We start from the raw sequence: 18,377 nt of genomic DNA on the forward strand, positions 1-18,377 counted from the left end.
TTCAACCTACCAGAGAAGAAAAGAGATGTTCCACAATGTCTACAGGTGCAGCAGACACCAAAATATCACCGTTAGCTCTCTGGTAAGAATCTACATCTACTGCAGATTTTCTAATTATGAAAAAAATGTTCAACACTTCTGACATACACCTTCAGGATTCTAACAACGAGAGAGCAGTTTCTTTTTGGCTTGATTTTTCATAAAAACTAACTCTTCTCTAAATAAACCCAAGTCAGCTCAGCATCTCCAGCTGCCTCACGTGTTGGTCCAGCCTACACTGACTGCCATCATCCAGTGTCCTTCACCAAATGGTGACGCTCCCATCCACCATGCAGGCTAGGGACAATTGCTCTGATGAGAACTGATGTCAAGCTCTTCTCTTTTCTCCAGCCTCTTTCTTACCTTGTGTGTTTTTGGTTATCAGTACAGGAATAGGATCAAACTCATCTTCTGCCACCTTTTCCGAGCCCTCAGCAACACCAAAACCTGAGATGAGATTACTATCTTCTGCAGCTTAATACAGAATGCAAGCACACAAGCAGAAACAATAGAGGAAGAGGTTAGCAAATGAGAGAACAGAAAGGAGGCACCAAACCTTCAACTTCGAGCAATCACTATTCTTAAAGGTAAAAACACTTCTTTTTCTTACTTGAAATAAAAAACAAAAATCTGGAAACTACAGGTATACAGAAGTAAAAACCTTTAGAATTTACAATGTTAAGATTTCATAAATGATTTAGAAACACGTTATTAGAAAAATTCTCTACTGAGAATTTCTCTCTTGTAAAGTATCTCTGCAATGTCACTATCCTTATTGAGTCAACAGAGGCCTGGCTAACAACACTTGAAACACTCAAGCCTAGGGCAACAGATGAGAGAGGAGCAACCATGTAGAGGCTGGGGCACAGTTCCATGGCAAGTGTGTGTGTGTGTGTGTGTGTGTGTGTGCGCGCAAGTTTAAGGTCCTGAATTTGACCCCAGGACCCAAAATGAACAACAGAAGAGAAGTAACCAAAATATAAAAGGCAAGCAAAATGCCAAGACTCTCAGCTCTGTGAGGAGACTCAGAATACTGGGCTACAAAAGCATACACACTGAGACCACCAGCACAAGTTTCTTAGACTACCTGCTCCTCCATTTTGTCTTTTTTTAAATTTGCTTTGTGTGTGTTTGTTTCTAAGGCAAGGTGTCATTATGTAGCCCCAATTGCCTGAGGCTCACAGAAATCAGCCTGTGCTCATCTCCCTGGGATTAACAAATACACCTCCACATACAGCATCTTCTCTACTCTAATTAAAGCTGCCCCCAGCAAATGTTAGCTGAACACTATTGGGCAGGTTCCCTGTGGTTACACATTGATACCAACACATCCCTGCCAGTCATCAGTGTCTACACTGTGCCAGCTGTAAACCAAAACCAGCTATTATCACTGTGACCTATGAGCTCATTGTTTTTAGTTATCTCTGGAGGCTTCCTTCTTGAACTTCCTTTGAAAAGGGCTTAACTTGTTCATTTTCTAATACTTTTCAAACAGAAATAAGCTTACTGTGTGCAAGCAATCTATCATCATGACTGACCCCAGAACCCAACCCAAGCTAGTCAGCTTGCAAAATCTCAAACCAAAGCCAAATCTAAGAAGTGAAAATGGCAGGTTAGAGGGAGAAACCCAGTATTCAATTATGACACATTTTTTTCTTTTTCTTTTTATTTTTTCCAGAGCAGAGGCCTGAACCCAGGGCCTTGCGCTGCTAGGCAAGCGTTCTACCACTGAGCTAAATCCCCAACCCCCAATTATGACTCAAAGGTGATGTAATAGCAAAATTTTCACAAGGTCAATTTTGAGGAATGTGTTTTGACACTCAAAAACCTTGAATCAGATTTGATGAAATGACTTGACTTTGTTTTGTTCTCTGTGTAGCCTTGGCTCTCCTGGAACTACCAGCTCTGTAGACTAGTCTGCCCTCAAACTCACAGAGATCCACCTGCCCCTGCCTCCCACGTGCTGGGATTAAAGACATATGCCCACCACATCCTGGCTACAACTTCACTTTCTAAGGCCAATCAGTCAGCTGGCTCACCTGTGTATGTGGTTGGCCCTCAAGGCATGAGGCTTCCAAAAGTAGCACGGAATATCTGTTTCCCAGTTCTTGTCAAAGACTGAATCCTGCACCTATCTGTAGTTGCTGGGGTTTATTAACTACTCTGAGAAGAACTGTAACAGTGTCTAAGAACACAAACCCATATTTTCCATAGAAATGGACAGTTTGAACACTTTACTAACAAAGACTTTTGATAAGGAGAACCACCCAGGAGCTGTTCAGCTCTTCTGCTCAGGGAGACACGTGGGTCCAAGAAGAAAAGACTTTACCTCTGTGAGTGGGAGCAGAGCGTGCTATGGGGGAAAACTCTTCCAGAAGGTCAGCAGTGGGGTTAGAAAGCAGAGAACAGTCAAGCAGAGAGTCTTCCCCAGTGAGAGAGTCTGAGTCCAGTCGCCAGCATCCCAGGCAACGATGGCATTAAACAGCATACAACAATATTGTGAGGTTATATCTTGACTTTTAAATGATTGCATTTACAGGCCATATATACAAGCCAAGGCGCAGAAGGAAAATCAAAAGAAACACATTAAGCTCTCTGAACTTCCAACCACAAAACATGTATCCTGGATTCTACTTGGCAGAAACAATAAACATAAGATTCTTAGCTCAGAAACTGCTGGTTAAACATCTGTGATTGAAATGTTAATGTTAAACTTAACGACCCAGTTCTCAGCAAACACAATTTGGAAGAAGGGCTTTGTAACTAGTTTCACTTAACTTCTCCCCACTCAGGAAGAAAGTTACTACTTATTGAAGAGCTAAAATTGTTCAGGAAGAAAGCTTCCTGACCCTCCCTGGTTCCTATTCAAAATATCTATTACAATTATTCTTTAAATTTGAGTTCTCCTTTGAACAATGTTATTCTTTCATGTAAAGAATTGGGGAAAGTAAATTTCAGCGATGAAGCACTTGAGCAAGCAGAGTTTCCTGGGAGAAAACATCCAGGTGAGGAAAACCAAGAGGAACCTGTGCCTTTGGTTTTATTAGTTTATTAGTTTATTACACACCTAAGGCCCACAAACCAGACAACCTTATCAGATAATTAGGACTCTCACTAAGATGGATCCAGGCAGCTTTGTTTGTATGAAGCTAAGGCTTGTACAAGACTGAAATTTTCAAATCAGGGCGAGAGCAATACTGGATCCAAGGACAATTTCAATTTTTCCTACAAGTTTAATGGCAAATCATCTCTAAATGATGAAGCCCTGATCTGGAAAAGAATTATCAACAGGCAGGAGCTCCATAGATCCAGATATCAGTAGGACTGTGTAGGGCGTGGTGGAGGCCATGTCTGCTTAGCAGCTGGAAGGGTTAAGGCAGCCATTTACCCGAGCAGACTTCTGTTAAGGAGGCAGAGGGAACCTGCCACCGTGAAGAGAATCTTTTATTTCCTTCTAATATTGGGGATTGACTGCACCTAGGACTTCATGCATTCTGTCACTGAGCTATATTCCCAGCCCTGGGAAAAGAACACCGAATAACAAAATTCTATAATCAGGGCAAGCCAAGGAGTCACACTTAAGAAAAACACGGCTCCAAAAAGTACTCAGTTCTTTAGCACAAGGACACACTTAACATTTAGAAGCCAGACTTTAAGAACAATTCACAGCATCCGTTGTAAAGCCAACCAAAACGCAAAAAAAAAAAAAAAAAAAAAAAAAAGGAAAACCGAGGCTCATCTGCCACTGGTAGGAAGCCCTACTCTGAGGCTCCTGATCTGACCAATTCTGCCGCTACATGGACCATGACTGACCTGTGCGGTTCGAGGTCACAGACTCCGTCTGAGATGGGAGGCGCTGGGCAACAGGAGGCTCCAGTCCAGGTATGAGACTGTCAACAGCAACATCGGCCTTTTCTTTTGTACCAGGGCATTAACAGTAGAAAGGAGAGGATAAGAGAAGGAAGAAGTCAGAGGCTGCTCAGGAAAACCTGTGAAGGCTTGCTTCCACAGATCTCAGGCAAGCTACAAAGCATAGCCTATGACCTTATTTCTGCTGCTGCCTGGGCTTCAATGATTGAGCATGCACATTCAAGGCTAACCATTGGGAAGATACACTGATCACCAGCTTCTACAAGTAAGTGTGGGATACAAGCTAATTTAAAGCAACAAATCCTTCCAGCTCAGAAAAGATTGGCTTCAAGACAGGTAAGAGTGGCTCATATCTGTAATCCAACAACTAGAGAGGCTGAGACAGGAGGATTGCTATGAATTTGAGGCCAGCCTGGCTATGCATGGTGATGCCCTAATTCAAAAAGCCAACAATGATCAAAACAGTTCATTCATCATTAGTTTGGGCAATTCTCTCCCCACCTTAATGGAACAGACGTGGGGTAAACATCCTCCAATCTAACACACAATCCTCAAATTGGCCCCCACCTACCCTTGATGTGGCGGGGGGGGGGGGGCTCTGCACATCATGATGTCTCACAGTTGGAGGGCTATCTTTCTGTGAGGTGATAGCGTTCCTGAGTGCTAGCACTTCTTGTCTAAAGTCTAATGACTGAACCCTCCAAGAGTTCAGACAACTTCGCTTACACAGTATAAAAAGTATACCTAAGTAAGTACATCAAGACCCTGCCCTGGACCACCAGGCAGACTTCCTGGTATTTGTTACATGCATTGACCTTCTAAGGAAGAATAAGCTCAAGTCTATTAAGTTCAGTGATGTTCCTAGGACCAGTTAGAAACCACCTGTTTCACGAGGTTTTCTTTTTGCACATTCATCCTTATTCATAACAAATTTACTGAAGAAATCACAGAACATCACTAAACACCAGAGTTACAGGTTGTGACATGGAAAGCCAAAAAAGCCGTTTCATTTAGAATACCAGGAGCAGAGTAACAGCCTTGCCTGCTGGATTCCCACCATGAACGGAGCTACAGAGGTCTCAGGGCACTTCTGCCCTCTACCCCATCCCCATGCCAGAGCTTACCTCACCCCACCCCCCATCACAGGCATGAATGAAGAAACAGACAGTGATTTTACCAATCACAGCATCGGAAGTGCTGCCGAAAGGATCTGTCATAGGCAAGAGATCAGGGAGCAGAAGAGAAGTATCAGGAGATTTGAGTCCCTCGATTAGTTTTTCTAGGTTGGGAGAGAGGTAAAGAAAAGGCAAAATGCAATGAAATCACAAAGCAAGTGGATCACTTACTGCTTTCCATGAACACACAGCTTAGGGGTCCTCACTTTAAAGATTCACCGTGAAAACAAAGACCATTATTATCTTGTTAACAATATCCTTTTCCAGAGCCAGCAAGTTGGTTCAGTGGGTAAAGGTGTCTCCCACCACTCATGAAACACTGAGTTCAATTCCAGGGACCTACCCAGTGGAAGGAGAGAACAAATTCCTACAAGAGATCCTCTGACTTCCACATATACACTCATACATACAACACAAAATAAGTAAACCAATAAATGTAATTTTAAAAATTATGCCCCCAGAACTTTCCAAAATGAGGTTTAAAAGCTATTTCCCAGGTGAAGCGGAACTCAAAGTTCACAAAAGGTGAGATCATTGGGTCTGCTTATCCCTTGTTTTTATTTGAAGAATAACTTATATAATAACCACCACCAATTTTATTATTATTATTATTATTATTATTATTATTATTATTATTTTGGTTTTCAAGACAGGGTTTCTCTGTGTAGCCTTGGCTGTCTTTGTAGACCAGGCTGGCCAAGAACTCACAGAGATTCACCTGCCTCTGCCTCCCCGAGTGCAGGGATTATGGGCATAATGCCACGCCCTGCTACCATCACCAGTTTTAAATGTGTGCAACTTGGTGAATGTTGACAACGTATACACTCATGTACTCAGCACTAAATAATATAGACTATTTCTAACACTTTCAAATGCCTGTACCACCTACAGTAAATGCTTTCTTTTCAGCACACGCACTGGCAACAATAAGCCTGCTTTTTGTCTAGATTCCCAACCCTGCCCCCTTCCTCTTAAAAATACACAGTCACATATAACCTAGGCTGGCCTTAAACTCCCTATGTAGCCAATCATGACACTGAACTTCTAATCCTCCTGCCTCTACCTTGTTAGTACTGGGATTATAGGCATTATATGTCAATGAACACTGAACCCAGAACCTTGAACATGCTAAGCAGGCACTCTCTCAAGTGAGCTAATTTCTAAGTTTCAGATTTCCATTTTATTTTATTTTTATTGTTGTTGTTATTGTTTAGTTGATTTTCTGATCTGAAAATAGAACCATGCAACCTCACTCAGTTGGAATTCCCTCTCTCCCTCTCTTGGTTTTTCAAGACAGGATTTCTCTGTGTAGACTTGGCTATCCTGACTCACTTTGTAGACCAGGCTGGCCTCAAACTCACAGAGATCTGTGGAATTCCTTTCCTTAGCACAAAACTTGAGTCTTCTATGTTGCAGCCTACCACTTGTTTCACAGTGTGGATGTGCCAATGTTGACCCAGTTTCCAGGTGACAGACATGTTTGGCTTTTCTATTACTCCTCTGCTATATTTACACAGGTATGTATTCACTGCCCTTACTGGACTTACTTTTCAACCTATTTTTATTTAAATTTTCACTTAGAAACAGCTTATACTTTATCAACAAAACCAAACCAATTTAGCCTCGGGTGAGACACCTTCCACACTTTGCTGCTGCCTGCCCACTGTGCACCTCAAACACGCAGGAACTCTGACTTATCTGTGGTTATGGAACAAGTATTTGGAAACTCTTCACTTGAATATTTAAAAGCCCAGCATCTTTGCTTTCATTTTGCTTCTATTTTATTTTGGGTCAGAGTCTTCTCAGCTCTGAACACAAGCTACTACTAATCACTGAATGAGTGTCCATCTAAAATTAGTGAGACAAGGCTGATTAGCCCTAAATTTCTTCAATTTACCTAACCTACCTCATCCTACTTCAGAGCTACAAAGACATAACAGTAGCTAAGGTGTTTTAACGTCAACTTTTTCAAAGTCCTGTTCAAATCCCTGAAAAAACCTCTAGAATTCTCCATCCATTGTCCTGAACCTGTAGTTCCTGTGGATTCCAGAAACAGATCACCCCATGCTGAGATCACTCCTAAATGGGAGCAGTTACCCCATAACTGAGGCTCTCCCTCTCCCCAAATCATTTCATGGGTACCAGATTGCCCCCCAGGTACTATAGACAGTGAGCAGCCTGACTGCAGCCTGGCCAAACTTTAGCTAGACACATTCTTACCCCACTCTACTGTTTCCTGCCTGAACCTAAGGTTCACATCAATGTCTTGAAGCTGGGCTGCGAAATTCAACCTTCACCTCCCAGAAAGGCCCCAGTCACTAAAATCCCTTCCTGCCTTTCACTACTACTTTTGTTTGTCTTTTTAGGGGTGAGTGGCAGGACCTAATTTCTTGGGGACACCCTCCACTACCCATCCTCATCAGACCTCTGGCCTAATATTCTGGTTACAGCTTTATTTCAGGAGATTCATTTAAGCCTGAAAATGGGTTACTGCTAACATATGGAGCAGAGAAATAAAAAGATGTCAGAATCCACATTTGCCACCCTGGATAACTTAAAGTATGACAATATACACACATCAAGACAACTTTAGCTACTCCTTTAGCCCTGAGACACCAATAGCCCTCTATTTATCTTCAACCTACTAAAGGTGGAACATTAACCTGAAACCAAGTAACAGGTCACAGGAAGAAGGGAATTTAGAGTCTACATATCTATTACAGGAAGATTAAGGCCACATAAACTCAGACTTACTCAGAGAAACTAAAATTAAAATGTTTGTTTGAGAAAAAGGAAACTGCTTAAAGTTCAAGTACACACATAAAACATTTTATTGGATTCACAGTGTTCTAGGCTGTTGGAAATTGACGGAAGCAATAAACAGACAGACATTGACTACAAACAGGAATCAACTTCAGACACCATGATTGAGGTGCTAACCCTGCTCCATTCAAGCAGAAGAATCCACTTCAGAGGTACATCAAGATGATGACTACATGGCAGAAAAAAAAGCCTTTAAAAAATGTCAAGTAGATCTATGTTTTAGGGAAGGAAGAACACAGATATCTCTGAATTACATGACAATGTATTACATTTCTTGTTCAAACCTGATTAGAGAATGAGACATGAACGTCTTGAAAGCACGGGATGTGAAAAACACAGAAAACTAACAAAGATCAAAGGCACCATCATCATTCTTGTACTGTTCAAAGCATCTTATTTTAGAAAGTAATATTGAAAATATAATACTGGTTAAAACAGGTTTGTTTTTTTTTTTCAGAAAAAAATTTGCATTTCTTTTCTAAACACTAGTTAGGGTTTATACCTACTTCCCCCTCCCCTCCCTGAAAAAAAAAAAAAAACAAAAACCCTTCCATTTTAAAAAAAATGTCATTTGGGCCAGTAAGAAGGCTCAGGGGGTAAAGGCACCTGCCTTCTGGTGATGACAAGCCACATGGTGGAAGGAGAGAACTGACTCCTTAAGTTGTTCTCTGACCTTCACTTAAGCACCATGGCATATGTGCTGTCAACCCCCACTCAAACTCCAGAAAGCATATTTGAAGTTAAAAAAATACAGGGTTAGTGCTGGCGCGTGCCTTTGATCCCAGCACTCAGGAAGCAGAGGGAGACAGATCTTGAGTTCAAGGCCAGCCTGGTCTACAGAGCAAGTTGTTCTATGACAGCCAAAGCTACACAGAGAAACCTTATCTAAAAAACAAAAACATAAACAAAACAAAACAAAAAAAACCAACCAAACAAACAAAAGGTGTGTATTTGGATTTTTTGATGAAACAGAAAAGGGTAGGATGGGACATATGGCTAATTTTTGGGAGGCTTGTTATCTGACCAAACCTGAAAACGCAGGTTATTCACACAGAGAATTCGCATGGTCACTGCTGAATGGGAATACTAGGATGTTAGGAATGTGGGGTCAGGAGGGTTACAGTAACAGCAAGAGGAAAAGCAGATGTGAGACCACCTTCTGTACAAGGTGATGCTATGTACAGAAGGCCACTGCACTTCCCAAGACCCTCACCAGGAGGAGGGGTCCTCACTCAGGCGACACGTGCCCTCCCAACACAAGAAGGTAATAAACACTTCACAAACAAGTACAAGTTACATAACCAAAATGGCTGTCTGACATGAGGCTGGGATATTCTATGAATTGTGATCCTTTCCTTTTTAAAAATCTAAAGAAGCGCACTTGCCGAGGCACAGGTAGGGATACTATAGGTTTAAGGCCAGTGTGGATTTGAAGAACTCCAGGCCAGACGGGCTACATGGAAGACTCTGTATCAAACAGATTGTGACTATTGCAACACGAACCCAAAGATCAGGACACACAGATCTAACAAACGTGCTCAGAGAACAGTTTGTTATGAATCTCAGTTAAAACCCAAACGACATGGCTGCCTTAGTGCAGTGGCTTGAATGAGCTGTCTCCGGCATTTGCATAGTTGGGCCCAGCTGGTAGCTGTGTGGGCATGCTTAGGAGAGGCTTCAAAAGACTCTTGCCACTTTGAGTTCATTCTCTCTGCTTCCCAGGTGTGGTTTGAAATGACTCCAGCTTCCACTTGCAGATCTAGTTACTATGGCTGCCAGTCTTCATGGCGATGGGCTGACCTGCTTCCCTGCCTTCATGGCGATGGGCTGACCCTCTGCAACCACACGCTCTTTCTTCTGCACGTTGCCTCAGTCATGACATTTCATCACAACAACAGGCAAACAATTAATACATACAGCTTTTGGCTTTTAAAATGTGTTACTTGTCACACATGGGGTAAATAAGCTCTACAAAACTTACAATGGAAAATGCTGTTTTAAAATTTTAGTCACTCCATAGAGTGAAAGAAATATCAATTATCCTGATGCAATCATTACACACTGTATAAATGAATTGGAATGTCATGCTGACCACAATAGATAAGTATGATTACTACTAAAAATAGAGCCAGGCCTATAGAGCCAGTGGGTAAAGGCCCAGCACTTGGTAAGTAGAGGCAAGAGGATGAAAAAGTCAAGGCCAGTGAGGGTTACAGAAAATCTGTCTCAAAAAACTGGAACTAATATAAAAATAGAAAATTAGGTCTAGTCACTCTAAATAGTTCCTGAGACAACAGACAGGAAACTGCTTGCAGAATCTTCAAGTTAGAATCAAAGCAAGCAGCATGCCCCGTTCTCGCTGCACATGAGAGAACTACAACTGTAGGAACACAGTCTCTAAAATAAGACACTTGCAAAGAATGATCTTGAGCTTTTCAATTATCACAAGGCAGGAACTGGAAATGAGGAAGAGGTCAGGCCAAAAGGGGAGAGGACTGCCCATTCTGACACCCAGCTCCTCTTGCCTGTCTTTTCAAGAGATGATGGAGGGCCATACAACCAAGAGGGACTTTCAGAAGCCCTCCAACTGTATGAAGTAGCACTTGTGGGGCAGCTGACGTGTGCTCCTCTAGTCTTGCAGATCTCTGCTATCAAGAGCTCAGAGTTGAAGAGGTACTATCAGAATTGTTTATCCACGCCCTTGTGTACTTCAGGGACATATATAAAAGGAATGTCATAGTCTCTTTGAAAACCAGTGTGACAGTTTCTCAAAACTTAAAAAAACAGACTTATCATATGCCCTGGCAGAAAAAAAAAGTACAGCCACAAAGAGATACCTGAAATATGTTCACAGCACAAGTGTCTATCAAAGGAAAACTGGACAAGCAGTACATGCTCCTCCACACAATGGATAATTTTAAAAATCTTAATTTATGCATAAAAACAAATGAAATTCTCACATAGACAACACAGTTGAACTGTGATTGTGCAAAGTGAAACAGGTAAGCCACAAAGGTTCAAATATTATAGGATGCTCCTTGTATGGGGTTCCTGGAATAGTCCAATCTAGAAAGTAGTGTGCTGTGCTGCAGGGTATAAATCACTGCTCAGCGGGCACAGACTCTTAGTCTTTCAAGTGGAAAAGGAATGTGAGGGGATGGCCAGAAAATGTAAGTGTACTTAATGTCACTGAACTGTACACTAAAAAACCAGAAAACTTACCTAAATATAAAATTAAAATGATGAAAAAACTAATTAAAAAATCTGTTTAACTATTTTCAGGAAAAAAATGTCTATTACACATTATTATTGGAAGCATCTGCACTTAGACATTCCCTAACAGACGGCAGAATGCTGGCCAGTGGTACCACACATCAGTGAGGCACTGTCATACTCACTAGCCACGTGACAGCAGGGTTGACTTCACAGATGACTATGACTCTTCAATATTCCAGACTTCCTAAAATTTGTTTTATGGTGCTTTGGAAAATTAAAAAAAAAAAAAAAAGTCCTACAATAAGCAAAACAAAATTCTCCAATACCCTTTCATCCACAGCATGATAATCCATAACCAGGAAATCTATTTCAGTGGCTCTCAGTTGAATGAAGGTTAAAGGTTACAAAAGCAAGTGAGAAAGAGAAAAATATGACTTCATTACTAGGCTCACACAGTTGGGAATACAGACCTAGACCTGAGGATGGAATAGCATTTCCCATCTTTATAGTAAGCTAAAGTCACACAGCAATTCCAAATAGTTTCCATAAACCCTCCTTCCTGTTACTATGCCAAGCTTCCAGATGAGAACACTGAGTTCAAGTGATCAGATCAGTCACCTAGTGCAACATGGTGATACACCAGGCTTTCCAAGCTCAAATCCACTTCTATACCTCACTCACTGACTTCTCCAGCCAGAGGTTTTACTGATCTCAAGTCACAAAACCCAAGAACAAAAGCAATGCCTATGACTTGGGGACTTGGCATAGAAGAGGAAGGTCTCACTTGATGGCTCACAGGTAAGGACCTGACTTGACATCATTACCACCCACCACTCAGATCATTACAGACTCATGTTGAAACCTTTTAGAAAGAAAGTCATTCAAAGGCATGGCTTCTATCCACCAAGACGTACCACAGAGACCACTGACTGAAGAAGATAAGCAAACACACCCCCTGGTCTGCCTGCTGCCTAAAGTAGACAGCAGCTGTGGACAACAGTGGGCACCAGCAGTTTGTTCAGGTGTCAGATGCTGAACTCGAGCTCTAAGCTCACTGCACATATCAGGTGATAAAGAAGATAACTGGATGTGTGCCACTGGAGGGCATGAAGGGCAGGTGGAGCTGAGCATCTGCAGAGTGGCAAATATTTAGAGTCTCACTATGCAAGACAGTGGCCCTGTCACTGACAATAAAGTGCTGAAACAAACAGATTATGAATAAAGCAAACCAGACATTCTAACAAGTGCCCCAAGGATAAAAGCCAGGAAGTATGACTGAGAGTGCCTGAGACCACAGTGGGGCTCTCTGACAAGACAGCACATGAATTCAGGCACAGGGACAGAGCTGACAGAGAAGCTTTCCAGGTGTTAATATAATACTGGCAGGTGCTAAGGTCTGAGGTGGAAATGAATTTAACCTGTGGAAACAAAGATACAACTTAAAGCCAGAGTGTTGTGAGTAATGTTAGTGGAGAAGCTAAAGGCTACATCAGTTGGGGCTTTAGTCACAGAAGTCTGGACTTTGTATTCAATGACGTAGGAAGTAGGAATTCTTTCTACATTTTTAGCAGATGAGGTTGGCCAAACAGATCAAAAAAAAAAAAATTCCTGAAATTCTCTATTAAAATGTCTCATATGAATAGACTTTGCATTAAAAACCAAGAGAGATCATAGCTTACTTGGTGTGGTGGTTTGTAATGAAAATGACCTCCATAGGTCCATACAAGTGGTGCTATTAAGAGGTATGGCCTTGTTGGAGTAGGTGTGGCCTTTTTGAAGGAAGTTTGTCACTGGATGTGGGCTTTGAGATTTCAGATGTTTAAGCCAGGCCCAGTGTAGCTCTCTCTTCCTGCTGTGTGCTGATCTGGATATAGAGCTCTCTGCTACCTCTCCAGCACCGTGACTGCCTGCATGTTCCCACGCTTCCTGCTATGATGATGGATTAAATCTCTGAACTGTAGGCCAGTCCCAATTAAATGTTTTCCTTTTTAACAGTTGCTATGGTCATAGTGACTCTTCACAGCAATAGAGACTCTATCTAAGATACTTGGTATGAGAGTATATACCACAAAAACTCTTCCAGAATGAAAAGTATGGAGAATGAGGAGAGAAGCGTCTTCAAAACCTTTGGAATTTCCCAACTACCATCATGTGTTCCTGGCTCTGCAATCCTAACCTAAAAGGCCCCTGTAGCAGCTGTGGAGGGTAGTCACTGTCTAGTACCTTCAGTTTCTGTCCTGGGCAAAAAGCTAGCTTCTGCAGGCCCTAGATTTCCAAAGCAACCACAATGCAAATCCCAATGTATAACAGGAGGAGAAAGTCTCTATAACCTTTGCCCTTGTTTCATGCCATGCCAACCAAAGCAAAAAAGGAAAGTACACATTTTTCTAACCTGCTCAAAATGGATTCATTTGGGCATTGCCAGGAATACTGAAAGAGGAGAAACAAGATCCAACCAATCCCTTTCATTAACCAACTTCTACAGAACCATTCTTCAGTGAATTCAGATACATCTGAATTGTTCTAAGCCAGGTAACTACTGTTACCCATACTACCCGAGGCAGGCAAGGGTCAATGAAGAACAAAAACTGTGTCTGAACCCTAGTTTGTTCCACCAGAAAAAAAGATGTGAATTAAATGGTCAATTCCTTCAAATCCTAGTTATTATCTGTGTCTGGGTGAGTACATGCCACATGTGTGTGAGTGCCCAAGGAGGCCAAAAGAGGATGTTGGATCCCTGGATCACAGGTAGTTGTAAGCTGCCAGACATGGGTGCTGCAAGTCCTCTGGAAAAGCAGCAAGTGCACTTAGCCACAGAGCCATCTCTCCAGCCCCTCCCCCCCAAACTTGAAGGGGGCCAATTAAAGATCACTGACCTCTAGGAGAAAAGAAAAACTAAGCTGATTTTGTCAGCCAAAGGTCAAGACTTGGAAGGTGTATGGACTGTGAGAAAATGAAGCAACACAACTGCCAGATGCTTCTAAGGAGTGGTATTTAGTAGCTTTTCCACAAGAGGACACCACACACCATCCACAACCTTGTCCCCGAAAAAGATATGGGGCAGGGAAGAGGAAGCAGCCCTCAGCATCCACCAAATCTGGATGAGTGCTTTTACACATCATTTCAAAAGTCATCCCACTGGGAAATAACCAGCTTTGTTTTCTAGCTGCTTCCTAAGAATCAGTACTAGGCTACACCAGAAAAGATAATAGAGCTGCCACAGTCACTTCATTCGCTGATGAGGAGACTGGCCCAGAGGGTTCAGCTAGTGGCAGAACCTGGAAAGAACCCTTGGTCTTCTGACTCATATTTCCTGCCAACCTTCACTATGTATTATTATATTATAAAGTAATAAAATACTGACAGCAAATAGGAACCAGATGGGTCACCCATAGTTCTATCATCACACCTGGTCACTAAGTACACCTACTCTTTTTATCACTGCTTATGGATTCTATTACCATATTACAATAATATTGGATTAATGGTCTTTCTAATACATAGGCCTCTCCAATATATCATAAATATAATGAAGAATAAAAAACAAACCAGATGGGGTGGTAAGTGCTTGTAATCTAGGTATGTGAGAGGTAAAGGCAGGAGGATCAATAGTCAAAGATCATCCTTGGCTACACATCAAGGTAGAGATCAACTTGGCCTCAATGAAACCTTGTTCTCTACCCCACCCCTCAAACATAGTAACAAAAATTTTATTAAACAGAGTGAAAAACAATAAACACTGATATGATTCGAGAGCCACACATGATACAACCTGAACTGATTTTATTCTCCTTAGAAGAGTTTGTATCCAAAATAAGTTTGTCTATATTATAAGAAACTTAAAATATGCAACAGCAACCAATTATTAGGACTTGGGATTAGGGTCCTTGTCATCAAGAACTTAAAGCAGAGCTCTCCAGAGGCCCTGAAGGTCATGGGATACAAGACTCAGGCTGCTAACTCTATGTACCTACCTGGAGCATCAGGTACTTGAAGAGGAATGAAAGGATCAGACACGCTTAGGAGTGGGATGCCAGAGTCCACAGCCTGCCCACCCTTCCTTTTCTCAGCTGGAGTTAGTTGGAAAGATCAGGAGAGAAAAACGAGAAAAGCAGAAGCTATTAAGTAAATATTGATGGATTTTCCTGTGGACCTCAACACCCCACATGTTCTGCAGGTACTGAGTCTTACTACCACGATGTCTAACAAAAGTGCTGTGCGGGGCTACAGGGCCTCCAGCTCTTACCTGATACTACTGCTACCCGTGCTCCACTTGGCAATCTGTAGAGGTCCAGAAACCTAAATTTCTTATAGCATATCAGGGCTTCAACCTTTAGAGCCCTGGAAATTTCTAGTACAATCTTTGTTTTTTTGTTTTGTTTTGTTTTGTTTTTCAGCAAAGAAAACAAAGACCCAAACTGAGGGACTAGGCAGTGCTCTGCTTACAAACAAGCATCAGAACTTGGGCCTCTTGGTTTCTACTTTAACATTCTTTACATTTCATTTTAGTACTCAGTTTGGTTATTAATTAAAATCTCGTTTTTATTTCTATTTTATTCTTTAAAATTTGAAAGTATGGTGATGTACACTATAGTCCTAGCTCTCTAGAAGCTGAGGCAGGGAGATCAAGAGTTGAGGCCAGCCTAATCTATGCACACAGTGATACTGTGTCTCAAACAAACAAAAAACAAAAACAAAGAAAACAGGAAAGTGTGCAGACTCACAGGAAGTTGCTACAGGCAGAGTGTGAGCCCTGTACCCAGCTTTTGCACAAACACACTTTCAGTCAGGGCAGCACAGCATCACCCGTGCCATACAACTCTGTAACCTGAACTATTTGGTTTCCCCTTGAACCCTTCTGGAGTATGGATTTGGGATGTCCTCCAGAGCTCTGCAGTGATTATGGTTAACTGTCAAGTTGCCGTAATCTAGAATCACCTGAAAGAGAGGTGCCAAAATATGTCTTTGAAGGATTATCTTGATTGTGTAACTGAGGTGAAGAGACCCTGCCTCCATGTGGGTGGCTCATTTCTGGGCCCTGGACTGACTGAAAAGGAGAGTGAGCTGCACACTAGCCTTCCTGTGATTGCTGTGGCAGCTGTGAAGTGGGTGTGCTTCTTCTTAAAGAACTGTTTTTACTTTGATTTGCTTATGGAGGTCAGGATACTGGCAGGAGGTGGTTCTCTGCTTCCATCATGTGGGTTTGAGGGATCAAATGCAAGTATTACATTTGGTCGCAAGCCCTTCCCTACTGAGCCATCTTGCCTTATACCCCCTTTACATAGTTTTCTTTTTATTTTGACATATGTGTAATGTGGAGGGGATGTGTGTGTGTGTGTGTGTGTGTGTGTGTGTGTGTGTGTGTGCGCGCGTGATGTGTGTACAGTGTGTGTTCCTGATGTGTCTGCAGCATTTACGTATACTATGTGCGTGGAGTCAGTTCTCTCTTTCCACTTTCAGGTTCCAGAGATGGAACTCAGTCTTCCAGGCTTGCCCAGCAAGCACATGTTGATTGATTAAATATTGGAATGAGCTAATATAGAGATGAAGCCATATTCTATAAATTCATGTTTACTGGAAGCAGTGTGGGAAAGGTAGGGGGAAAGACAGAGAGAGAGGAGAGAAGCATGTTCAGAGAGAAAGAGGGGAAAGAGAGAGAGAGGAAAAAGAGAAAGAGGAAGGAGAGGAAGGGGCAAATGGAAGGGTTGAAAGAGGGAAGGGCCAGGGCAAGGGCAAAAAGGGCAAAAGGCAGGAGGAACTCAAGTGTCTGGATTACATAGTGAAGGGTCTCTGGGAGAGGGAAGCCCCACCCCTAGGTAGAGGGCAGCGTCTACCAGTCACACCCTGCAGCAGGTAGGGACCTAACACCTGTGAGTGCTGAGCCATCTTGCCAGCCCACAGGGCACACCTTTTGCCCTTACTCTCTTCACCCTGAATCTTATCTCTTCTGACAGCAGCTTCCTTGACTTGGCTCTTCCTTCCCAGCTTACTTCCCTCTGAGAGCTTGGTCTCCCAGCTTCTTGCTCTCTCCCCATTTTTCAGGATCCTATGTTCCTCTGAGAGATTCCATCACTTCATAACAGCCTCAGCTATGTCCTACCCAATGCCAGCTCCTCAGGGACAAGGGAGAGTCTGACATACAATAATGTGAAAGGCAAAGATGGCAGCATTAGATGAGCTAGCAACACCCCCGTTCCCTGGACCTGGCTTCCTCACTCACACTGTGGTTTTGAAAATAACTGGTACCTACTTTTACTGCAGAGACAACCAAAATGAAGGAATCCAGACCTTAAGCTCTGGTGTGTAAGCAAGGGCACATTTGGCCCTTCCTTAGGCTAGCAGGGACTGTTCCTAGCCTGGCCAGATCTGTAGGAGGCAGTAGTAGCAGGGAGAGACTGGAGTATCAAGGCCTTGAGATGACAGAAAGTACACGGAACTGCAGTGGTAGCCTCACCCAGGCAGCCCAGCACAGGAAAGGAGAACATGGGTGCTGGGGCTTAGGAGGCAACTACCACCATGTGGGTTCTGGGACTCAAACTCAGGTGGCTATGCTTGGTGGTAAGTGCCTTTATCTACTGGCCATCTCACTAGCCCATGTCAAATTTATTCAGTGGAAAAAAATAAAAATAACAAAGAAAGGTTTTAAAATATAAAGATGGACATCACAGTATTACAATCTCAAACCAAATCTAAAATTGTACAAAACTATGATCATTTTTGTACAATGTATTTTAATGAGGAAGATCAGTAAGTTACATTAGATTCACAAAGATGTCTGTGATCCTAAAATTTTTAAATGTAGACTGCACATTGTGGAGGTGTGAATGAGAATGGCCTCATAGGCTCAGATATTTGAATGCTTGGACCCCAGATAGTGGAACTGTTTGGGAAGGATCAAGAAGTGTGGCCTTTTTGGGAGAAGGTATGTCACTGGCAGTGGACTTTGAAGTTTTAAAAGCCCATGTCAGTCCTGCTGCCTACAGATCAGGATGTAAAGCTCTCAGCTGCTTCAGCAATATGACTTGTCTGCTTCCTGACATGATGACTATGGACTAAAACTTTAAAAAAGCCTCCAATTAAATGTTTTCTCTTATAAGAGTTGCCTTGGTTATGGTGTCTCTTCATAGATCAGTGATTAAGACATACATCAACATGGTGTCATAATGCTATATCTAGGTGATTTGGACTTGTTTCTATACAAACTATAACTTTTATATAATAACTATAGATAATTTTTACTAATAATTGGGAAAC

General features: G+C 42.2%; 1 protein-coding gene across 11 annotated transcripts in view; it reads right to left on the bottom strand.

Annotated features, from left to right (window-relative positions):
- The window catches only part of Aak1 (AP2 associated kinase 1), a 151,697-nt gene that overhangs the window by 16,245 nt on the left and 117,075 nt on the right, over positions 1-18,377 (bottom strand). For 4 of the 11 annotated variants that reach the window (XR_008721354.1, XM_055617668.1, XM_055617670.1 and 1 more), the window contains 3 exons: positions 15,098-15,193; positions 5,087-5,188; positions 3,853-3,954 (listed from right to left, as the gene is read on the bottom strand). The exons of 2 other annotated variants lie outside the window; for them this stretch is intronic. Coding sequence is in view for 8 of the 9 variants with exons in the window: in XM_055617668.1 (XP_055473643.1) it covers positions 3,853-3,954; positions 5,087-5,188; positions 15,098-15,193 (300 nt within the window). In the remaining variant the exon portion in view is untranslated. Of the gene's footprint in view, positions 1-402; positions 514-2,368; positions 2,480-3,852; positions 3,955-5,086; positions 5,189-15,097; positions 15,194-18,377 lie in introns of all 11 variants that reach the window. 5 more of the 11 variants (XM_055617676.1, XM_055617675.1, XM_055617677.1 and 2 more) reach the window with 4 other exon arrangements.

Source organism: Psammomys obesus, unplaced genomic scaffold (genome assembly GCF_907164565.1).
Source record: "Psammomys obesus unplaced genomic scaffold, mPsaObe1.curated_primary_1811, whole genome shotgun sequence".
Lineage (NCBI taxonomy): Eukaryota > Metazoa > Chordata > Mammalia > Rodentia > Muridae > Psammomys > Psammomys obesus.